The 20696-nt window shown below is 35.2% G+C and overlaps 1 protein-coding gene across 1 annotated transcript; it reads right to left on the bottom strand.

Annotated features, from left to right (window-relative positions):
- Positions 1-13676: 13676 nt before the first annotated feature.
- On the bottom strand, positions 13677-20081 carry LOC137645413 (rho GTPase-activating protein gacJ-like). Its single transcript, XM_068378218.1, has 3 exons — positions 19980-20081; positions 14764-15024; positions 13677-14639 (listed from the first exon to the last, which is right to left on the bottom strand). Exons 1-3 carry the CDS (start codon positions 20079-20081, stop codon positions 13677-13679), a joined length of 1326 nt encoding a protein of 441 aa, XP_068234319.1.
- Between the last annotated feature and the right edge of the window lie 615 nt (positions 20082-20696).

The raw sequence follows: 20696 nt of genomic DNA, 5'->3' as shown, positions 1-20696 counted from the left end.
CCTTCCAGCCAAACACTTCGTTGTGAGGATGCAAAAAAAAAAAAAAAAAAAAAATGAAAAAAAAAAAAAAAAAAAAAAAAAAAACTGTATAAGCTCTGCAAGAAGGCAACATAACTAACTGCTTCTACACAGTAACATTCTGAGGATGTTAGTAATTTTAAACTACAGACTACATCTTCAAATCTGGATCACAATGAAAATGGTAATCGAATATATTATGTTTCATCATATATTACTTTTTGTATAGTTATCTGTTACTTTGACTTAACGCTGTTAATAGTACTTTTACATCATTATCATTACAATGTCACAACTATCTATTTTTTTGAGTCAGGTCCCCTCAGACAGGGAACTCGAGGTGATTGCCTCCCATTACCTCCTACAAATCCGGCCCTGTCTTCCCTCTGTTATTTTTTCTATTCCCTACTCCTTCCTCCTCTACAAAAGGTTTATTTTTTATCTAATTCTTAAGGCTCTATCTTTAAAGTTTTCGCCTACATAAAGACAATGCTGTTTTAGCTACACGCTCTCTCTCTCTCTCTCTCTCTCTCTCTCTCTCTCTCTCTCTCTCTCTCTCTCTCTCTCTCTCTCTCTCTGGCACTAAATATCCGCTTCCGTCAATTCAAGTCCAAGAGGTAAGAACGCTTTCTGGTAGCCTTCGACTTGTCAGTCAAACCAGAAACATTGTCTACAACGTAATCACATATTTTGATAAGGAGAAAAGTGAGCTTATTGAGGTGCATTAAAGAGTAATTAATTAAGAAAGCCATCGATGGTACTAGCTGTATAACAAAATATCCTGAGGGGTCGTGTCCCTTGGTTACATTACTTTTTATATGTGACGATATCAGCCTATATAGGCAATGTATTTTTTTTTTTTTTTTTTTTTTTATGGACGCAGTGAGATGTTGATCTCTGGTGTTATTTTTCCTCTGGTATCTAAGATATTCTGCCATTTTTTCCACAATATGTACCAGCTGTAAAACGTGCCTGGTCTTTTCTTTTGAAGAGTTCCCATCCAGGATTAAAATCGGAAGGGTATTTATGTAAACTAGTATAACGCTCTGTCAGTTATTTCATTTGTTTGTTTTTGAAACATCGCTTTTACAGATGCACCAATTCAGAGCTTAATTTATATTTTTACTTTTGTCTAAGAAAATTGGATTAACTATATTGTTCTATAAACTTCTTTGCGATAGGAAATGAGAATAGAATCTCTGACCGTTTTTATTACTTCTAGATAAGCATTGAGATATTAAAAACCGAGTAATGATAAAATAAATTTTAACTGGCAAATGGAATGTCAAAGGTAAATTAATGTTATTGTGAAATTTATAAGATAATACATAAATATAATTAACAATAACTCTTGTACACCATGTCAAAGACCTGGTGAAACTATCGTGAAATTTTGCCATAATTAGAGTAACAACAATGATAATATAAAAGTCATCCAGCATCACAAAATATAGACAGACAAAGCTTCGTTAGGCAATCGCAATAAAAAGAGTAACATTGTGACCATTGCCTCAACTGAGGGATATTCTCATAAACAAGAGAGAGAGAAAAAAAAAGAGTGAAAAAAGGGCAGCAGCAATTGAGACAATGGCCTCCATCCTTCCGCTCACGGGGAGAGAGAGAGAGGGAGAGAGGGCGAACAGTACCAGTAAATGTTATGAAGTTTGTTGCACTTTCGGGAAATGAGAATTTCCAACAGAAAGAGGCCCCGGTGGTGTCGGTTCTCGGCCAGGAGATGGCTCGGGAGGATCAACTTAATGGCCTTGGCTTGTGGCCGCGACCCAAAAGCCGCCAGGAGGCGCCACTCTCCACAATGACATCAGGTTTGGAATTGGTTGCTGACAGTCTTAACCACAGGATGAGTCACATAAAAAGAGTTTTACTCTGAACGTTTCTATTTCCTAGTTTGTCTGTATATATAAATTGTATATATATATACAGTATATATATATATATATATATATATATATATATATATATATATATATATATATATATATATATATATATATATATATATATATATATATATATATATATATATGTGTGTGTGTGTGTGTGTATACATATACTTTTTTTTACTCTATGTTTATAAATTCACATACCTACACAACTTTACTACTTCTATATGTATATTTTACATAGAATATTACGAACTCTGTGGTAAAATAAAACTGAAAACAAAACAAGCTTTGAACCACAAGCAGAGATATAATGAAGAAGTAAATATAACCAAGTAAACGCCGAATGCTAATTCTAGAAAATGTAACGATTTCTGTGGACGAAACTAGAACACTCACACGCACAAAAATTATCAGCTCTTGAGATACTCATTCTTAATTACCAAGAAATTTTAATACATCTTTCTGCAAGTGTCAGACAGAACTGCCAATTATGATTAGCTTAATGTCATTGAGAAGGACATTTATATTGGCTCAAAATAACAATATGTAATTAATCTGGTATATTTTACGTAGGTCATAATGGTGCCCTGATTGATTATCTTCCTCATATAATTTCGCGACAATTACAAAAGTGTCTTGCTGATGTACAAGCTTATTAAAGGACGAACATTTAAAAGCAATATTTCGTGGGAATGAATGAATGAATTTGTGGATACGATAAACCCTGCAATCAGAATGAGAAAACTCAACTCTGATAGTAAAAACAAGGCAACCAAAGTCTTCATGGCTTGTTTTATTGCTTGTTGCTCGACAGTCATGCCTTTCAATGGAGGGAATGGGATGACTTTTTTTTCGAATTCAATTCAGCCTAGAATAGAAAGAAAACAATATTGTAATCTCCCTTACACAGACGTTAAAGACCAAAACAAAACACGAGCTACAATCTAAATTGCCTCTTTTCACTTCCAAAAGTATTTATGGCAGATTCAATTCAATGGTGTTTTTTCGATTAGTCTGATCACTGAATATATGGCTTCTTTTTTTTCTATCTGCCATGTTCAAGGCTTATGATATTCTCTATTACTGCACTATGCTTCTACAGTACTTATGACAGTATATCTAATTTCGGCCTTTATGGTTCCATATTTATTCACCCTTTTTTAGAAGTTAATGAACTACCAATTTCCAGACAGTTAATTAAATAACTATTGCTTCTCCCCGTATTGCACATTCAAGCTTCTATGTAATTTTTATTTTCTTTACTTTTGAGAGAGAGGGAGATGTGTGGTTAGATGTTTTCAGGTTGCTACCTTAAATATTATCTGAAGATACAATATGAAATACTTTGAAAAGGAATGACTAAATGGGATATATACGAAAAGGTATTTTATAGAGCTGTGAAGGTCCTTGGCAATGTCATCATTAATGGGATTATACATCCAGGAGTAAATAGGCTATTCATATCAATGGCTATTTTGCGTAGTACCTTATAGAGATCAGGAAGGAAGATTTGTTAATAAAATGACATCCACAAAGTTAAGACTACAAATGTTTTTAATCTCATAGTTAACATTGGATGCCGGTCAGGATGCAAAGGATGGAATCAAAAGCTTCACGAAATTATGTGAAGCATTTTGAAAAATCATATATGTATTTAGAAAAATTATCGTAAATTTTCGTGTTTGTATTTCAAAGAATCTAAACGTTTCATTTATCAAATATGTTGATTTTTTTCCGAATTTCCAAATATTTTTTATCAAATTTTCACCACAATAACCTTTATGTTAATGTGTAGTTCCAAAACTCGGTGTAGCCCTGAAGAAGAATCGCTAAGTGATCCGAAACACGTGTCGACTCCAAACAGTTAATGAAGAAAAGTAAATGTCTCTCTGCTGTTATCCTGAAAATTATCTGCAGGACGATCTGTCCGAGGAGAGGCTGTCTTCGATTTTTGGACGCTGCTGAGACGTTATCTATTCTTCATATATATATATATATATATATATATATATATATATATATATATATATATATATATATATATATATATATATATATATATATATGTATGTATGTATGTATGTATGTATGTGTGTGTGTGTTTATATATATATATATATATATATATATATATATATATATATATATATATATATATATATATATATATATATATATATATATATATATATATATATATATATATACATACATACTGTATATCACCATCATCATCATCCGTTGCTAATCCACTGCAGAACAAAGGTTTCAGCCATGTCCTTTCTCTTTCGTCTGTTTATGGTCTTTCTATGCCTGTTTATACCCGTAAACTTTCGTAGTTCGTCAATTCATTGTCTTTTCTTCCTTTCCCTGCTTCTTTACAATCTCTAGGGACTCATTCTGTTATTCTTGATGTTCATCTATTATCTGTCATTCTCATCATATGTCTTGCCAATGTCCATTTCTTTTTCTTACAAGTTATTAGAATATCCTCTACTTCAGTTTGTTCTCGTATCCATATTGCTCTTTTTCTGTCTCTTAGTGTTAATCCCATCATTATTCTTTCCATAGCTCTTTGAGTTGTAACTAGCTTATGTTCTAAGTCTTTAGAAAGACTTCCAAGTTTTTAATGCATAAATTTATACTGCTAGGGACATTTAATTAAATAATTTTCTTATTAGAGAGAGAGTCGCATTTGACATTTCATAATCTCATTATATACATGTATATATATATATATATATATATATATATATATATATATATATATATATATATATATATATATATATATATATATATATATATATATATATATATATATATATATATATATATATATATATATATATATATATATATATATATATATATATATATATATATATATATATATATATATATATATATATATATATATATATATATATATATATATATATATATATATATATATATATGATAATTTATCTCTAACACTCGTGATTTCCATTTACTCAAAAAGCCAAAAATGTTTCTTAATATCGAATTCGCTCTGATTCGGGACCAAAGACCCAAGGGGAAACTCCTTTTTTGATAAGGGCATCTGGTCGACCAATGATTCGAACCCTGACCGAGTCGACTGTCACCTCAGTTTCGACTCGGACATGGTTAGAATCCTTGCTGAACAGTAGCTCTTATCTAAAACTGAATTTTCCCTTAGCTCTTTGATTCCTAAAGCAGAGCCAATTTCATATTAAGTTGTATTTGGGGCTTATATGAAAAAAAGGAAATTACGAGTGTTAGTTATAAATTCTCATAAAACGTCTATGTGTAACATATTATGGTTTATTTGAAAAAAAGGTAATTATTATTATTATTATTATTATTATTATTATTATTATTATTATTATTATTATTATTATTACTAGGCAAGCTAGAATCCTAGTTAGAAAAGCAAGATGCTATAAGCCCAAGGGCTCCAACAGGGAAAAATAGCCCAGTGAAGAAAGGAGATAAGGAAATAAATAAATGCTGAGAATAAATTAACAATATATCATTTTAAAAACAGCAACAGTGTCAAAACAGATATGTCCTATATAAACTATTAATAACGTCAAAAACAGATATGTCATATATAAACAATAAAAAGACACTTGTCAGCCTGGTCAACATAAAAACATTTGCTCCAACTTTGAACTTTTGAAGTTCTACTGATTCATCTACCCGATTAGGAAGATCATTCCACAACTTGGTAACAGCTGGAATAAAACTTCTATTTTGAGTATGAGTATTATGAGTATTAGTGATTAAATTATGATAGAACGGCCATATGTTATATATTGTTGCTTAATCGAAAACAAGGGGATTATGAGTGTTAGTGATAAAAGTATAAAACGGCCATGTGTTACACACTTACCATTCAGCTATGATGGTAATGGGTTGATTCCGATTTTAAGACAAATCCTGTATTAGACAGTAGTTAATAAGGGTGATTCAGATTCAATTATTATCTCTCTGTAGGGCTGACGGGTTTATGTCTTACTGTTTACCTGTTTACCTTTATTTCCACTTGGCACTAAAGTTCGAGTCTTTGGGGGCAGAAGTAGCCTACCTATCATAAAAGTAATTTTATCATTTGGCCGTGATTTCGTGGCAGAGGTATTTTTTGGTTTATTTGAATAAATTTAAATCACGGTGAATATCATATATATATATATATATATATATATATATATATATATATATATATATATATATATATATATATATATATATATATATATATATATATGTGTGTGTGTGTGTGTGTGTGTGTGTGTGTGTAGATATATGTATATACATGTGTATATATATACACACACACACACACACACACACACATATATATATATATATATATATATATATATATATATATATATATATATATATATATATATATATATATATATATATATATATATATATATATATATATATACCAAGGATGTATATATTGAATTTCACAATAATTATTTCGTACGGTGTCTGATTTTATTGATATTTACCCAGCACTTATAAGGTACTATTTCAGATATAAAAAGCCACTGATATAGGTATATCAAGACTTTTCTGGTTCCAGTTGTACCATTATAAGAGAAAACTGGGTCATGATTAGATACTACAATTAAGCCAGAATTGTTATGGTTATCGCCGTAAAATAAAAGCGCCCTATTGTGAAATTCAAAACTGAATTTTTTGAAACATTTAGAAAATTATTTGCAAAGGTAGATTACCTTTACTTGGGTTCGACTTGTCTGTTGTCCGTGCAATTTAGTACTTTGTCATTACATATAAGACGGTAATGCATTTTAGCTCGTAACATTACTGCTATCATTCCAAATTAACAACCTCTTTTCCAGCCATACCTTGTTGCTTTGCTTTTGTGTATTGTTATTTCTTCTCCCCAGTCACCATCTTGCATTTAAAACAAATTCCGTGACAATTTATTCGTGAGGGAATTATATAAAAATAATGCTATTGCAATAACCATAATGAATTTCTCAACCCTTTCTTCATTTAAACAGTTCACAGTAGTCACTTATTCTTTACAGGTTTTTATATGTAAATACATTCAGTAGTGTGATAGTGGCAGAAACATTTGATCTACCTATTCTGAAATAAATCCGATATTTTCAGAAAATAAAACAATGTCGACTAATGATTTCTCAACTGAAATTATCTTGATAGATTCCTGAACTTGAAGCAGTTTTCAGAATATCAGTTTTCTTGCATTTTTTTTCAACAGGTGAAGGCCATATGAATACACATATTACCAAACCAACGACCCATGGTACATTACCGTTTTACATGTTATGTTAAATTACTAAAATATTCAAACCATGCACACAAAAATTTTTGTATACGTCTACTTCACTAAACCATCATTTTCCCATCAAACAAAATATGCAGCATGTTGTACTGAAGCAAAGGTAATTATAGGGTCACGTAAGATTTTTTCTTTCACTGGAAAAATTGTCTGATACAGTCATTGGAATTAACTTTTATTTTAAAAGCTCCTAATCATCACAAAATCTTTTGAAGTCAAAAACAGTTGTATGTACTTCTTGACATCAACTTCTTTCCTTATGTCTCAAAAGATAGTCATTACGAGCTAAGTAGAATCAATTTCTTGGAAAGAACATACAAGTTCTCGGAGTTAGAATTACAAAGATATTTGCTATGTATGACTAAATGTGTTAGGTCACCATTATTGTAGTTGTAAAGCCGTAGACTTTCTGTTTATAACCGTTCGTGTTTCCTAAAACAACAACTCAATTTAAGACTGTTTACTTAAGTTACCGTCGGTAACTTTCAGGTGAAATCTTGTTGGTCTACGTAAGAAAATTAACTTTACTGAAGATGATGTTCGCAGTATCTAAGGAAAATGAAAACTAAAGAAAGAAATAACTGCTCAAAACCAGAGAAAGAACATGCACTGAAATGAATTACATTTAATGGGCTAAATCATGTAACAACAAGTATATCACTTGATGGCTGATAAGACTTTTACTACTTTTATCGCGTGAAAGCTGTAAAAATGTAAAGAATAACAAATAAAAAATGAGAAAAAATCAAGAATATAAAATGCAGAAATGGTAAAGAAGTGTAGTCTAGGCAAAGGTGCATTTTTGAGGGAGGCGATATTGCACATTAATGCTCCGATATTAAAGAGCGGCGTCACACCGTCGGATATTAGAATAATTTGATATAATGTATAGAAATATAGCATTGATACGTTTATTGTTTGGAATTTACATTCCAATGTAAACTCTAACGGTATTTTATAATATTTTATGCTTATAGGAGGCATGAAGTTTTATCAATAATCAAATGTTTTGCAGTGCGCTGTTTAATTTACTCGGCTTTCAATCTTCACCTCAGATCCAATGATCAAAGTCTTTCTTTTTCACATTTATATGTGTAATTATTTAGAGGTAAAGATAACCCATTGAATGCCTGTTTACAGTTCAACTAGAAGGGGCAAGTACACTATAAATTAATAAACAGTTAAATACTTGCACACGTGTTTTACACATTTCTCAACGTTAAACTATTTCATCTATTAGACGTTGGTACCAGAAAAAAACCCTGTTACCATCACATTCTTATTTTAACAGGCCCAGAGGGAGCAAGCAAAAAATACGGATTACAACGCTAAGAAAAAAAAAAAGTAGAGGAGCTCAACCCACAAAGTTGAGCCAAATCTCTCCGTCGTGAAGAATGTAGAACTATAAAAATTAGGGAAAATGAAAGTTGCAGTAAAATTACAGTATATGACATAATATTGGAGAGAAAAAATCAGTTAGCCGTGCAATCCAGAGGTAAAGGATTTTTATTGTGTAGTTTTGTCTTTTACTTGCCTGTTGGTACACATTATGGTGTTAAAGTATATATATATATATATATATATATATATATATATATATATATATATATATATATATATATATATATATATATATATATATATATATATATATATATATATATATATATATATATATATATATATATATATATATATATATATATATATGTGTGTGTGTGTGTGTGTGTGTGTGACTTTGCTTAGATGTATAGGCCAAAGCAAAGTCCTTCAAAAAGAAGTGTAACGAGCCGAGAGAAGGTTGTGAACACAAAGACAGTGTGAAAGCTTGTTGTTGAAGATTGCCTGGCCCTTTTGGCCAGACACGGGATTTTGCAATCTTACAGCCCGTAGGTGTTTAGGTAGGATATATTGGGATAGGTAGTTGGGTGGGAGATATTCTGCAACATTTATTTGAGGATATTGGGATAGGTTTTGGGTGGTGATGGGATGTTTGAGAAAGGAGTAATTGACTGTGGGAAGGGGATGTCTTCCTATGAGCCCACTGGCTCCAGTCTTAGTTAGAGAGAAAGAGTTATCATAGCAAATCCCGATAAGTAGGGGAGCTCGGGAAGGAGTTGAAAGTTTGTAGTCGGAGAAGTTGATATAGGTGAAGTAAAAAAACTTCATAGTGGTTTAAGCTTAAGTTGTGAGATAGAGGGATAGTGTGAGATTTCAGCTGAGTGGGAGAGAGCTGAAAAAGAGGAAATATAGCGGTTTTAGTGGTAGAGATAGGGTGGAATACAAAATTCCTGTACCTGTGAAGTAAAAAAAAAAAAAAAAAAAAAAACGTAAAAATAAAGGTTTCTCGTGATTCTGTTTATTGAGACAAGCAAAGGTGGTTTGGAGGGATGCCAGACTGGCAACACAGGCCGCTGTGCGACATCGGGTTGCCAGCTGAGAGAGAGAAAGATATGCTGGAAGTCAAAAAGACCGCCGACGACCCCGACCCCACCCCCAGACCGGCAACACAGGCCGCTGTGCGACATCGGGTTGCCAGCCGAGAGGAGAGAAAGATATGGCCACAGCCGTCAGCAATCGTTCCGCTCCCACCACAGAAATTGCAGAGGGGATAAGGTTTATCTTTTAATTGCCGCTTAGATTTCTCGTTGGCTTTGTTGCAACGTTACCTCGGTGGAGGGTAGCTGCGGAGAAAGGCTGAGAGGGTGTTGTGATTGTCAATAATATGCTTGACAATTGCTGTTGCATTAGCAGGAGTGTTGGAATTAGGATCCTGCCGAAGCATGCTTGTTTCCTGACATTGCTGTAGATAGTGCTGTAAAGGTTCTTCTGTGTCTTGATTACAGTACTTGCATGGTCTGATTGGTCTATGCGGTGCTGCAGGGTCTTGGCCATTATCTAAGATGATTTGCCAGTTGCATAGATATCCCAGTCGCAGTCTGCAGATGATTACTGCGTCCTGGCGAGGTGTTTGTCTTGCTATTGGGTGTAATAGTATGTTTGTAGCTTCAATATACCACTTTGCAGATCTTTAGCCATCTAGGAAGGCTCTTCTTACTTCACTAGTCTTTTGGATGTTGCAGTAGGTAGCCATTTTATTTTTAATGGTTTTTAATGACTGTTGCAGAGTAATGCTAATAGTTTGGCACATTAAGGCCGATTTAGCTAGGTGGTCAGCCTCGTCGTTGCCAGACATTCCTGTATGACTTGGAATCCAATTCAAGGTGACTTGCCTGTTGTTTCTTTAGTGGAGCAGGGCTAAGAATTTAATTGCAGTGATGAGGTGCGCATTCTCTGTAGGTTCCTTGTTGCTGAGGGCCAGCGTGGCTCCTCTGGAATCTGTATGGATCGTTGTGTTCCCGTTATGTTGATTGGCAGAGTGTTCTAGATCATTTGCAATGGCCACTAGCTCAGTTTGCAGTGTGGAGGCATGGTTGGAAAGTCTCCAGTTTACTTTATATCCTGATGTAGAGATAACTGCAGCAGCAGCTGCAGGGATTGCATGGTCAACTGATCCATCTGTATAATAGGTGTGAGGTGCAGGTGTGTTCCTGATTGCATTTTTTGCAGCTGCAGTGAGTTGCTCTGGCGTGCAGAGACCCTTGCTTGCTGCTGGTTGGATAATGAAGTTGTATTTGATGGAATCACATGCCCAAGGAGCAGGAGGGATGTAGCCTTCATGCATTTGTTGTCCCTTGATTTTGTGAGCCTCATTTTGCATCTGCATTCTTCTGAGTGTATCCAGTAGTTTCTTTGCATGGGAGTTGGGCGGATCCAGTTCTTCAGCAAGAGGTAGAAGCCTTTTTATTTTATCGTTGAGTGGGTTTTTTCTGTCTGCGATGATTGACTTGAATATAATGCTGCTATTCCTGATGTCAATCCTGGCTGACAGGGGAATTAGGTTGGTTTCTGCTCTGAGTAAGCAGAGTCTTGTCCACATTGGAGAGCCACTAATGAGTCTCATGGCATTGTTTTGGACTACTAAAGTCTTTTTGAGTGTCGGTCAATGCAGTAAGTGTGGGTGCTGCATAATCAATGTGGGAACGAATTGCTTGTAGGTAAAACAGTCTTAGGAGGTTGTTTGATACTCCTTGTTTAAGGGAGGTCATGCGTTTCATGGCTGATAGACGAATTTTTGTCTTCTCTCTCAGGTAGGTTACTTCATTGGCTGCTGATAGGGTTTTGCTAATGATTACCCCAAGGTACATGAATCGACTCACCCATTCGATGTCCTCACCTCTCAGTGTGAAGTTCTGAGGGTTTTGCAAATGTTTTATAGCCATTGCTTTGGTTTTGTTGGTGTTGATCATTAGGCCAAGATCCTTGCATTTGGCCTGGATCATGTCAAGTACTTTTTGAGTGATATTTCTGGCATGAGCTTTATTTGGGCATACTATGCATATATCATCGGCATATATGAAAATTTCCACTCCATTTGGGAGTTTTAAAGTGGCTAAGTTCTCCATTAGTAGATTGAAAAGGTAGGGGCTGAGTATGCCTCCTTGTGGTGTACCGTTTTGTAAGGGGATGAACTCAGTGGTTTTTCCTTGGAAAGTGACTCTGGCTTCTCATTTCCCTCTCTTTTCAACAAGTGTGAAGAGTATAGCTGGTGAGCTGGCTAGCTCAAAGGCTTTCTTGAGATCAAGGAATATGACAAAAGCTTTTTTGCCGTTAATTGTTGAGAGGACATCTGTAATGCTTTCTTGAGTGCCTATGCCATTTCTGTAGGCATATAGGCGATGATGTGGTTGGCCTATTTTCCACTGCAGTCTATTGAGTACCATTCTCTCAGCTACTTTCTCTCTGCAGCTTATCAAAGCTATAGGTCGTAGGTATTTAGCTCCTTGGGTTTTGGAATAGGTTTGGTGTCTTGCTGGTTCCATGTGGTTGGACGTAGTCTCTCCGTGTGTGTCCTGTTTATCAGATGCAGGTAGACCAATTTAGCATGGTTTCCCATGTTCCTCAGCATGCTGTATGTGATGAGATCGGCTCCAGGGGCAGTGTCCATCCTGCCTTTTGATAGGGCCGTATTTAATTCCTCCATGGTATAGGGGTGATCAGTGTCATCTACCATGTTTCAGGCGGCTTCTATGATGTTGTTCCTGATTGGGAGCAGTGTTCTCTGCCTGTTGATAGTTGGCAGAGGTAGATTGATGCTTTTTGCTCTGTCCGCAAAGTTGTTAGCAATCCTCTTGGTTTCAGCTAATGGGTCTGGGTGTGTGACTCTGGGTGTATTGTACTTCCCAGAGACTTTGTTAAACCAGCCCCATATTTTGGCTAGGGATGTGCTGAAGTTGACCTCGTTGCACCATGAATACCATTTGTTTAGTTTAACTTCCAGTGATACTTGTACAGAATGTTTGATGATCTCTACGAGTAGTTTATGTAGCTCATCGGTTCTGTGTCTTCTGAGGAGTTTCCTAGTCCTGTTTATTCTGGCATTCATTTCTTTGATGCGGCTGTTATAGTACCAGGCATCAGCATGTTTCTTCTCAGAGTTCTTTTTTTGTGGCATGGATACACGGGCTGCTACCTCTAGTTGTTTGCTGAAGTCGGTTGATAGGGTGGAGATATCATTGTGCGGGTATTTGATATATTCCAGAGCCCACTCTGCCATAGCTGTTTCGAATTTTTCCCAGTTAGCAAACTCTGGGTTCCACCTTTTTGGGGGCGGAGGAGGAGGTAGGTATTTCTGCAATTCGAGTGTTACTTCAATGGCAAAGTGATCACTGATTAGTACAGCATGTGGTTGCCATTTGGCTCCTCTTTGTATGGCACTGGATAAGAAGGTGAGATCTAGGCGACCTCCGTTTAGATGGGTGGCTTCTGTGACGTTGTTGAGCAGTGCTACATCAGGATATTCTTGAAGTAGGGCATGCAAGTGTCTGCTAGTTTGATTTGTTTCTGATATTGAGTTCAGGAACTGATGATGAGCGTTAAAGTCGCCTGCAGTAATTGAGTCATCGTTGGAGGCTGCTGCAAAGAGTGCCTCAGCATCAATATTTTTTGCTGGGGACTTGCATATGTTGTGGAAAGTTAGCGTCGCGGCTAGGAGAGATATCTGGACACTAAGAGTCTCTGCCTCTGTCCCACAATCTATGCTTGGTAGTAGTTTGGAGGGGATGCTGCTTTTGATGAGGGTAGTCAGTCCCCTTGTCGTTGGTGATTGATACGTTGTGTATACTTTGTATCCTGAGAACGTGAATGGTATGTTCTCGTTAAGCAGAGTTTCTTGCAGTATGATGATGTCAGGGTTTTGCACTGAGGTTTGAGACTGGAGAAATGCAAGCTTGTTTCAAAGTCCGAAAATATTCCATTGGAGCACTTTTACTTGGGTGTTTTGGTTGTTGCAAGTGGTTGTATTAGGTCCATTTGCAGGAGGAACTATGAAGGGAATTGAGCTCCTAGTTCCTTGGCGGCGTGTCAAATACGAAGTCATCCAGAGACTCCTGTGTAAATTTGATTTTGCGGGATCGCAAGAAGTTGCGAAGGATGTTGCTGATGGCTGCTAGCAGAGCATCCATGGGACAAGCAGAAAGGTCGTACTTACTGCTGTAAATGTTTAAAGGATGTTTGGAGGGGCGTGAGGCGCTAGATTTGCTTGTGACGGTGGAAGGAAATTCTCTTAAGGAGTGAGAAATGTTGGATGTGTGAGTGATTGGTGCAGAGGAGGATGGGTTGGGTTCTGGTTGTTTTGGCTGGGTGACATTGAGAGAATTGGTTGGAGAGGTAAGTTTTAAAGGTGAGGGAGTGCAAAGAGTATGGGTTGGGGATCTTTTTGCTTTGGAAGGAGGTTTGGGAGGACGTTGAGGTTTAGGTGCTGGAGGGAGGGTTGGTGGAGAGGAAGGTTCAGGAATGGCATGTCTGGAAGGGTTAGGATTTTGTTGGGAGGTGTTGTTGGATGGTGGGGTTTTATTTAGTTGGAGATGGCTGCGTTCGACTCTGTTGACGTGGATGGAGGTTGTAGTGGCGGTCTGCTCCTTGGCAGTCAGCAATTCTCTGAAGTCTGTGGGGGCATCTATCATGCCAAGCATGATGGGATCCTCCACAGTTAGGGCAGCGGGCGATGGTTTTGTGCCCTGCTTTATGCCTGGCAATACAGTGGGCAGTGGGGTGTTGTCTGCTGCTACAAACCCCACAGATCTCTGGACCTGTACAGCGGGATTTGTGGTGGCCAAACTTCTGACACCGGAAGCATCGAAGTGGCTCCTTGATGTACTCTTCGGTGCGGAATGTGCCCCAAAGGCCAAAGGATAGGTGGGGAGGGCGAGATCCCTTGTGGACGGCCTCCAATTTGTGGGATTTACCTCCGGCTTTCCCTTCACATTTCTTGACAGTGATGATGGAGGGATGTTGGAGCACAGGTTCTAGTGGAAGGTCGAGGTCATAGACAACGATAATGGTGGTGGGCCTTTCGTTGATATCCAGTTTTAGCACGTTTTCTTGTTGCTCAAGGTAGGTCTATGTTTGCTCATCTTTAGCTGTTATGACCAGTTGTCCCCTGCGATTGGGACGTATGGTCATGTTGAGGTGAGGATTGCTAGCCTCCATGGCTACTATGGCAGCATAGGATGTTATGCTGGGTCCTGGAGTAAGCCTAAACTTGGAGTCTCCAGTTGTTGCTGTTGGTGAAGGTGGTTCTTGAGAAGGGTTATTTTCATTCTCAACGTCTTCTTGGGTCGCTGGTGGGTGATCCGGGATCTGCACTGGGTGGTCCCTTGAAGTTCCAGGGACTGGTTCCGTTGCAGGCGACTAAGGGAGCTTTGTATAGCTCCTCAAAGTAAGGCATCTTGGTTTTTTTATCCTGCCCTTCTCCACTCTTGTTCGAGGGGAGGAGGTGGGGATAGGGGATGAACCCCTTTCTGCCATTGCAGAACACGATGGTGGTCTTCAGATGCCGAACGATGTATGCTGTAGGTGTCGTCTCAATAAAGAAAAATAAAGAATAAGAAAAATCAAAACTAAGTTGTTTGTAAAATCGCGAACACTGAAAAAAAAACTCTACGGGAAATGCAGTGAAAATTTCAGTTACTCGCTAGTTTATTGTAGAACACTCTCCTTTATATACAAAATCTCAAAGCAACAAGAATTTTCATGTTGAGAAATCGACAATGTTACAGAGGAAAAAAGCAGACATGATTTTTCAGGTTCTTTTTAGTGCGAGATACCAACCGTGTGTCACACGATCGTACATAGTTCATTTTGTGCTTGTATCTTAGCTCTCCCCTCGCACTAAAAAGAATTATGTACGATCGTGTGACACACGGTTGGTACAGAAGGCAACCATGCTTACCCCATACAAATGGGAAAAAAGCCGGTTAATAGAAGAAGATTTATTCCAAAATATATGGATTATTGTATGATTTGTTTATGGTGAAAACTATGGTTATTTTAGAAGCTTAGAATGTGTTAAATAAAACAGTACTCGTTTGAGTATTTTAAGAGGTCGATTGAATCCAGAAAGAGAAAAAATGTAAATATATATATATATATATATATATATATATATATATATATATATATATATATATATATATATATATATATATATATATATATGTATATATATATATATATATATATATATATATATATATATATATATATATATATATATATATATATATATATATATATATATATATATAGGAATGAAAGGGAAATAGAATATTTTGGTAGGAGGCAATTTTATGTTTTGTAGAGGTTAAATGATAATAGGATATATCAGCTCTGCTAGATGACTTAAATTATATATGGGGACTTAATTATTGAAAAATGTATTATTTCCAAGTATCAATGTTCATATGTATACTTGAAGAAGAAAAAATATTAGGAAAGAGTTTGAAAGGTTATTTCTGTACAAAATTGATGGAATAGTACAATGATGAGAGCTATTGTGATAAGGGGAATGACTTGAAGTAGATTTAGTCATTACCTGGTTAAATCAGAATTTAAGATAATTGTCATCTTTCAGGGGAAAGAGGGAAAATAAGACAAATGAGTTAGATAAGAGTAAGTATGGCGAGCGAATAAGGAGAAAATGAAATATAAGCTAGAGTTGAAAATAGAGATGGAAAGAGTTGATGAGGAGTATGTAAATTTCATGAGGAGGTCTTATAGATTTATGGATTCTGGCTAGAAGGCTCAGCACCCGGGCCTAAGAGGCCATTCAGCACCCATTAGCAACATGGAAAACTCTGCACTTGCAGTAGGAAGGAAGAGTTGAGGGGATAGACAGCAAGATGAAACAATAGAATGAGCTAGAGGCTGAAAGGACACTGCAAATACCTTTAAGTAATACCTATAGTAAGAGGTTCACTGCTGAAACTACCTCGCTACTGGGTGAGATGGTCATATGGATGACAGAAAGTGTTATTGGTAAAGGAGCATAGCAAGATGGAGTAGAAACAGGAAGCCACGAACTGATAAAATGTTAGGATTAATGAAGGAAAAGGAGATAATTTGATATGTAGATTCATGGCAGGAGAGTTGCTCATGTGCAAGAGTGTGAATAGCATAGTCAAGAAGAAACAAAAAGAAGGAGAACACGAACTTTAACAAAGATAAGTTGTTATACTGAAAGGTAAAAAGAAAAGAACAGAATAACTAATGAAATTCAGAATACCATAATTCAATGGAGAGGTGCTATCTGATATCAAGGACTAATGCAGTATTTCGAAGATTGATTGAATGGGGAAGATGAAAGATAGGCAAAGGTGAATGAAAGATGAGTTTCCGAAATGGGTCATTATAAGTTTTATAATACTTAGAGTAAGGAAATGTTGATGACTTGAGAAAGTCAATTATAAGTTTGAAAAGGGGAAAGGTGCCATTAACTAATGAGTTGCAAGTTGTATATTGTGAATTGGTGGGGTAATTTTATTGGCTGCCTTGCCAGGATTTGCAAGATATGTGGGGATAAGGGGAAGGCTCTAGAGAAATAATCGGAAGGAAAATCGTTCTACCGTAAGGGGACGTTATTATAGGCAACTGTAATATTTGTAAGGGCATAACGTTTCTTATTATACCAGGGAAGAATATGGTAACATTTTATAATGAAATAGGGCATATGACAGGAACATTTATACAGGACGATTAGATTGTGCTTAAATAAGGAAGGTGTTAGATCAAGTCATGGTTTTGAAACAGTAACGTGAGATGCATTAAAATAAATGGTCAAAAGCTGTATGAGATATGCAAGGACCTAGAAACAGTATATGATAGTGTCAGTAGCAATACAATAGGAATGTTATTGAGGATATGTGTTATAGTAGATATATTGATAAGAGTGGTTAATGTGTTAATCATAAAAGCAAATTCTTTGGTAAAATTTGTAAATGGTTGGTTTACATATGGGTAAAGTTTTGCAAGATGTCAAAGAAAAGAAATTAGATGCACGAACAAAGTTGTGTAAAATGGTCGAAATGTGCAGGTGGTACAGTGTTGACTGGAAATAGTGCAAAGAAAGAAAACTTCAAAATGTATGTAATCATTTCATAGTGTTTGGAGAAATTGTAAGTAGGAGTAAAATTATGTGACGAAATGGAAACCAGAAAATAAGTGAAATGAATGTTAAGAAAATATTTGGGATATCTGTGAAGGTCAAGGACTAAATGTATGGATGGATTGCTGAACCTACTCAATTCTATAAATGTTGAATGTAGATGTTGAACTCGAATGGAAGGAAACGGAAATGGTTGCGATGAGCTTTTTGCATAGTCTCCATGTCATGATTTGAAAAGATGATAAATATCATGATACATTGAAAGACTGGACAAAATGATAGGTCAAGAGTGTTTTGTTATTGAATGGTAGCGGGGAGGAGGATAAGTTGAAAAAAAAGAATGTATAGTATAATTTTGAAGCGGTATTAGGTAGACCAGAGGAAGGTTTATATACTCAATGGTCCTTAATACCCATAAAATGCCAGAATTCTTGCAATAAAGAGGTTCAGCGTACTGATGCTAGGCCTTCTTTATATGTGAATGATGCTTTATTTATATATATATATATATATATATATATATATATATATATATATATATATATATGCATATATATAAATATATATATATATATATATATATATTTATATATATATAATGTGTGTGTGTGTGCGCGCGCGCGTGTGTATGTGTATATATCATATGTTTACGCAGCTATTCACAAACATATTCTGACCGGCAATTATACCAGCTGTAATGTGTCACGTTTGATGATCAAACGAAATTAATGATGTGCTTTTAATAGACCATATCTTTTTCTGTGCAATGCTTTTAAATTGGTCATACACACATGGAAATTAAAATAGCAAGCCATATCACATATATATCAATATCACCCAGCCTCTAATTTCCTTTAAAAAGATGTCTCCTAAGAGGAGAGAGCCTCCCTTTTAAAAAGTTTATCCATAGATATGTCTTACACTCACACCCTTAATTTTTTTGGTAACTTTTCCTCTCCCACTGGAAAACTTGAACCATTAAACCTGTGGCTATTTTTTTCATACGGATACATGTATATAAATATATATATATATATATATATATATATATATATATATATATATATATATATATATATATATATATATATATATATATATATATATATATGTGTGTATATATATATATATATATATATATATATATATATATATGTATGTATATATATACATATATATATATATATATATATATATATATATATACAGAAGAGATGAAGGCTCTTATGACTGTGTTAACTTGCATTATATAAAGTACAATTTTCTTTATTGACATAATTGTCAGTACTACTTTAAGATCAATAGGTATATAGTTACTGTAGAATGACATCATTGGTTTGGCTAACATAAAATTTGAATTTTAGAGCACTCTAGGATTTGTCTTGGATTTTTTGTACTTCTGTTTTCAAAGGTCTTTAATCCACGATTAACTTATTATTGTCACTTTGTACAATTGTAATCTTATGATATCTTATTATATTTTAGTTTAAGCTTAGCCTTAGTTTAAATATCAGCTGTGAAAATACTAGGATATGCATCCTGGCAAATTAATTTTAATGCCAACATCAACAGATAAATATTATTGAGAAATAACTTATGAAAAGACAGAACAACTTCTGTCAAGTAAAAATCATGCGATTATGGGATTAGTTTCCATATATTTATTCTGTACCTGTGTGAATTTCTATGATAGATTCAGAGTTTCTTGGAATGGTCACTGTTTTAAAAAATCTCATTCCCACGTTTTGCATGACTTTTCTCTGGAGTCAAAAGCTTCCATATTTTATACAAAGTAGATTTCACAATCACAGTTCATTTTCATACAAATGATCTGATTCATGACTTTAGTCTATCACAAGGTGTATCAATTCTCATTCACTTTGGATGGACCTTTGATATTAGCAGCCACAAAAATAGATGGGGAGAATTATTTCATGACCTGAGCGTACGTAAGTGCTGCAAGAAGAAGAGTGAATTCATACATTCAATTTTACAAAAAGATAATATATTTCTGTCAAAGTTCGCCCTATTCCATGAAGTGCTTCAGGATAGAAATTCGGGGAAGTCACGTAAAGGAGTAAGAAAGCATTTTCTTCATGAGGATCTCTCTCTCTCTCTCTCTCTCTCTCTCTCTCTCTCTCTCTCTCTCTCTCTCTCAAAGTAACGCATCGCTCTCTTCCATAATATGAACGCTAACTCTTACAGTCCGAAACTTTGAGATGCGTGTATTGTCAGGAGCGAAAATAAAGCTGTATTTCTCTTCTACGCCGCTATTGGAAAGAGGATTCTCATCATCCATAAACATTATTGACTGCTGTACTTTAAAAGCGTATTTCTGCCGTCTTGCAAAACTTCGAGGTTTTGTTGGGAAGACTAATGGCTTCCTTCACCAATCAACGGAAATCATTAGAACGGAATGATGTTACATTTCCTTATTTCACTTTCTTCTTTATCACAAAACTCATTATATATGCCTTCATCATCAACAACAAAACATATTTTCATCCTCAAAATTCTTTCTCATTAATGTGTTATACCATCAAATTTTAAAATTAGAATTTTGTAAAACTTTTTTTTTTCATACTTATGTTTTAGGACTTTAGCTTCAATAATCTTATCTCCCTATTTGCAGTATTGTGTTCACGTGTACTTCCTTTCCCCAAAACATTATTTGCGCTTTTGATGGGGAAATTTTAGTGTTCTCTGTATTTAAAACGAGAAGTAAAGGAAGTTAGTGTAGTTTTATGACAATTTCCTGTATTACTGCTTCAGTTTAGAAGTAAATAATTCATATATGTTTTTTAATGTGTAATAGAAATATCAGTATTTTCACAATGTGATTTAAGAGGTGGAAAGTACTTTGGACCTTGTCCAATGAAAACAGAAAAATTCCTTTAGAAGCGAAGAGGGGAGCGAATTG

Source organism: Palaemon carinicauda, chromosome 8 (assembly GCF_036898095.1).
Source record: "Palaemon carinicauda isolate YSFRI2023 chromosome 8, ASM3689809v2, whole genome shotgun sequence".
Taxonomy (NCBI): Eukaryota; Metazoa; Arthropoda; class Malacostraca; order Decapoda; family Palaemonidae; genus Palaemon; species Palaemon carinicauda.
The sequence above is the reverse complement of the archived record's forward strand: the minus strand, read 5'-3'. Positions and strand labels throughout refer to the sequence as shown.

Coding starts and splice junctions, on each gene's coding strand:
- LOC137645413 (XM_068378218.1), bottom strand. CDS start 20,081: ATGTTTATGGATGATGAGAATCCTCTTTCCAATAGCGGCGTAGAAGAG. Junction 15,025..19,979: donor GCATCTCAAAGTTTCGGACT/GTAAGAGTTAGC, acceptor AAGCTCCCTTAG/TCGCCTGCAACGGAACCAGT. Junction 14,640..14,763: donor CCAATCGCAGGGGACAACTG/GTCATAACAGCT, acceptor ACCTTCCACTAG/AACCTGTGCTCCAACATCCC.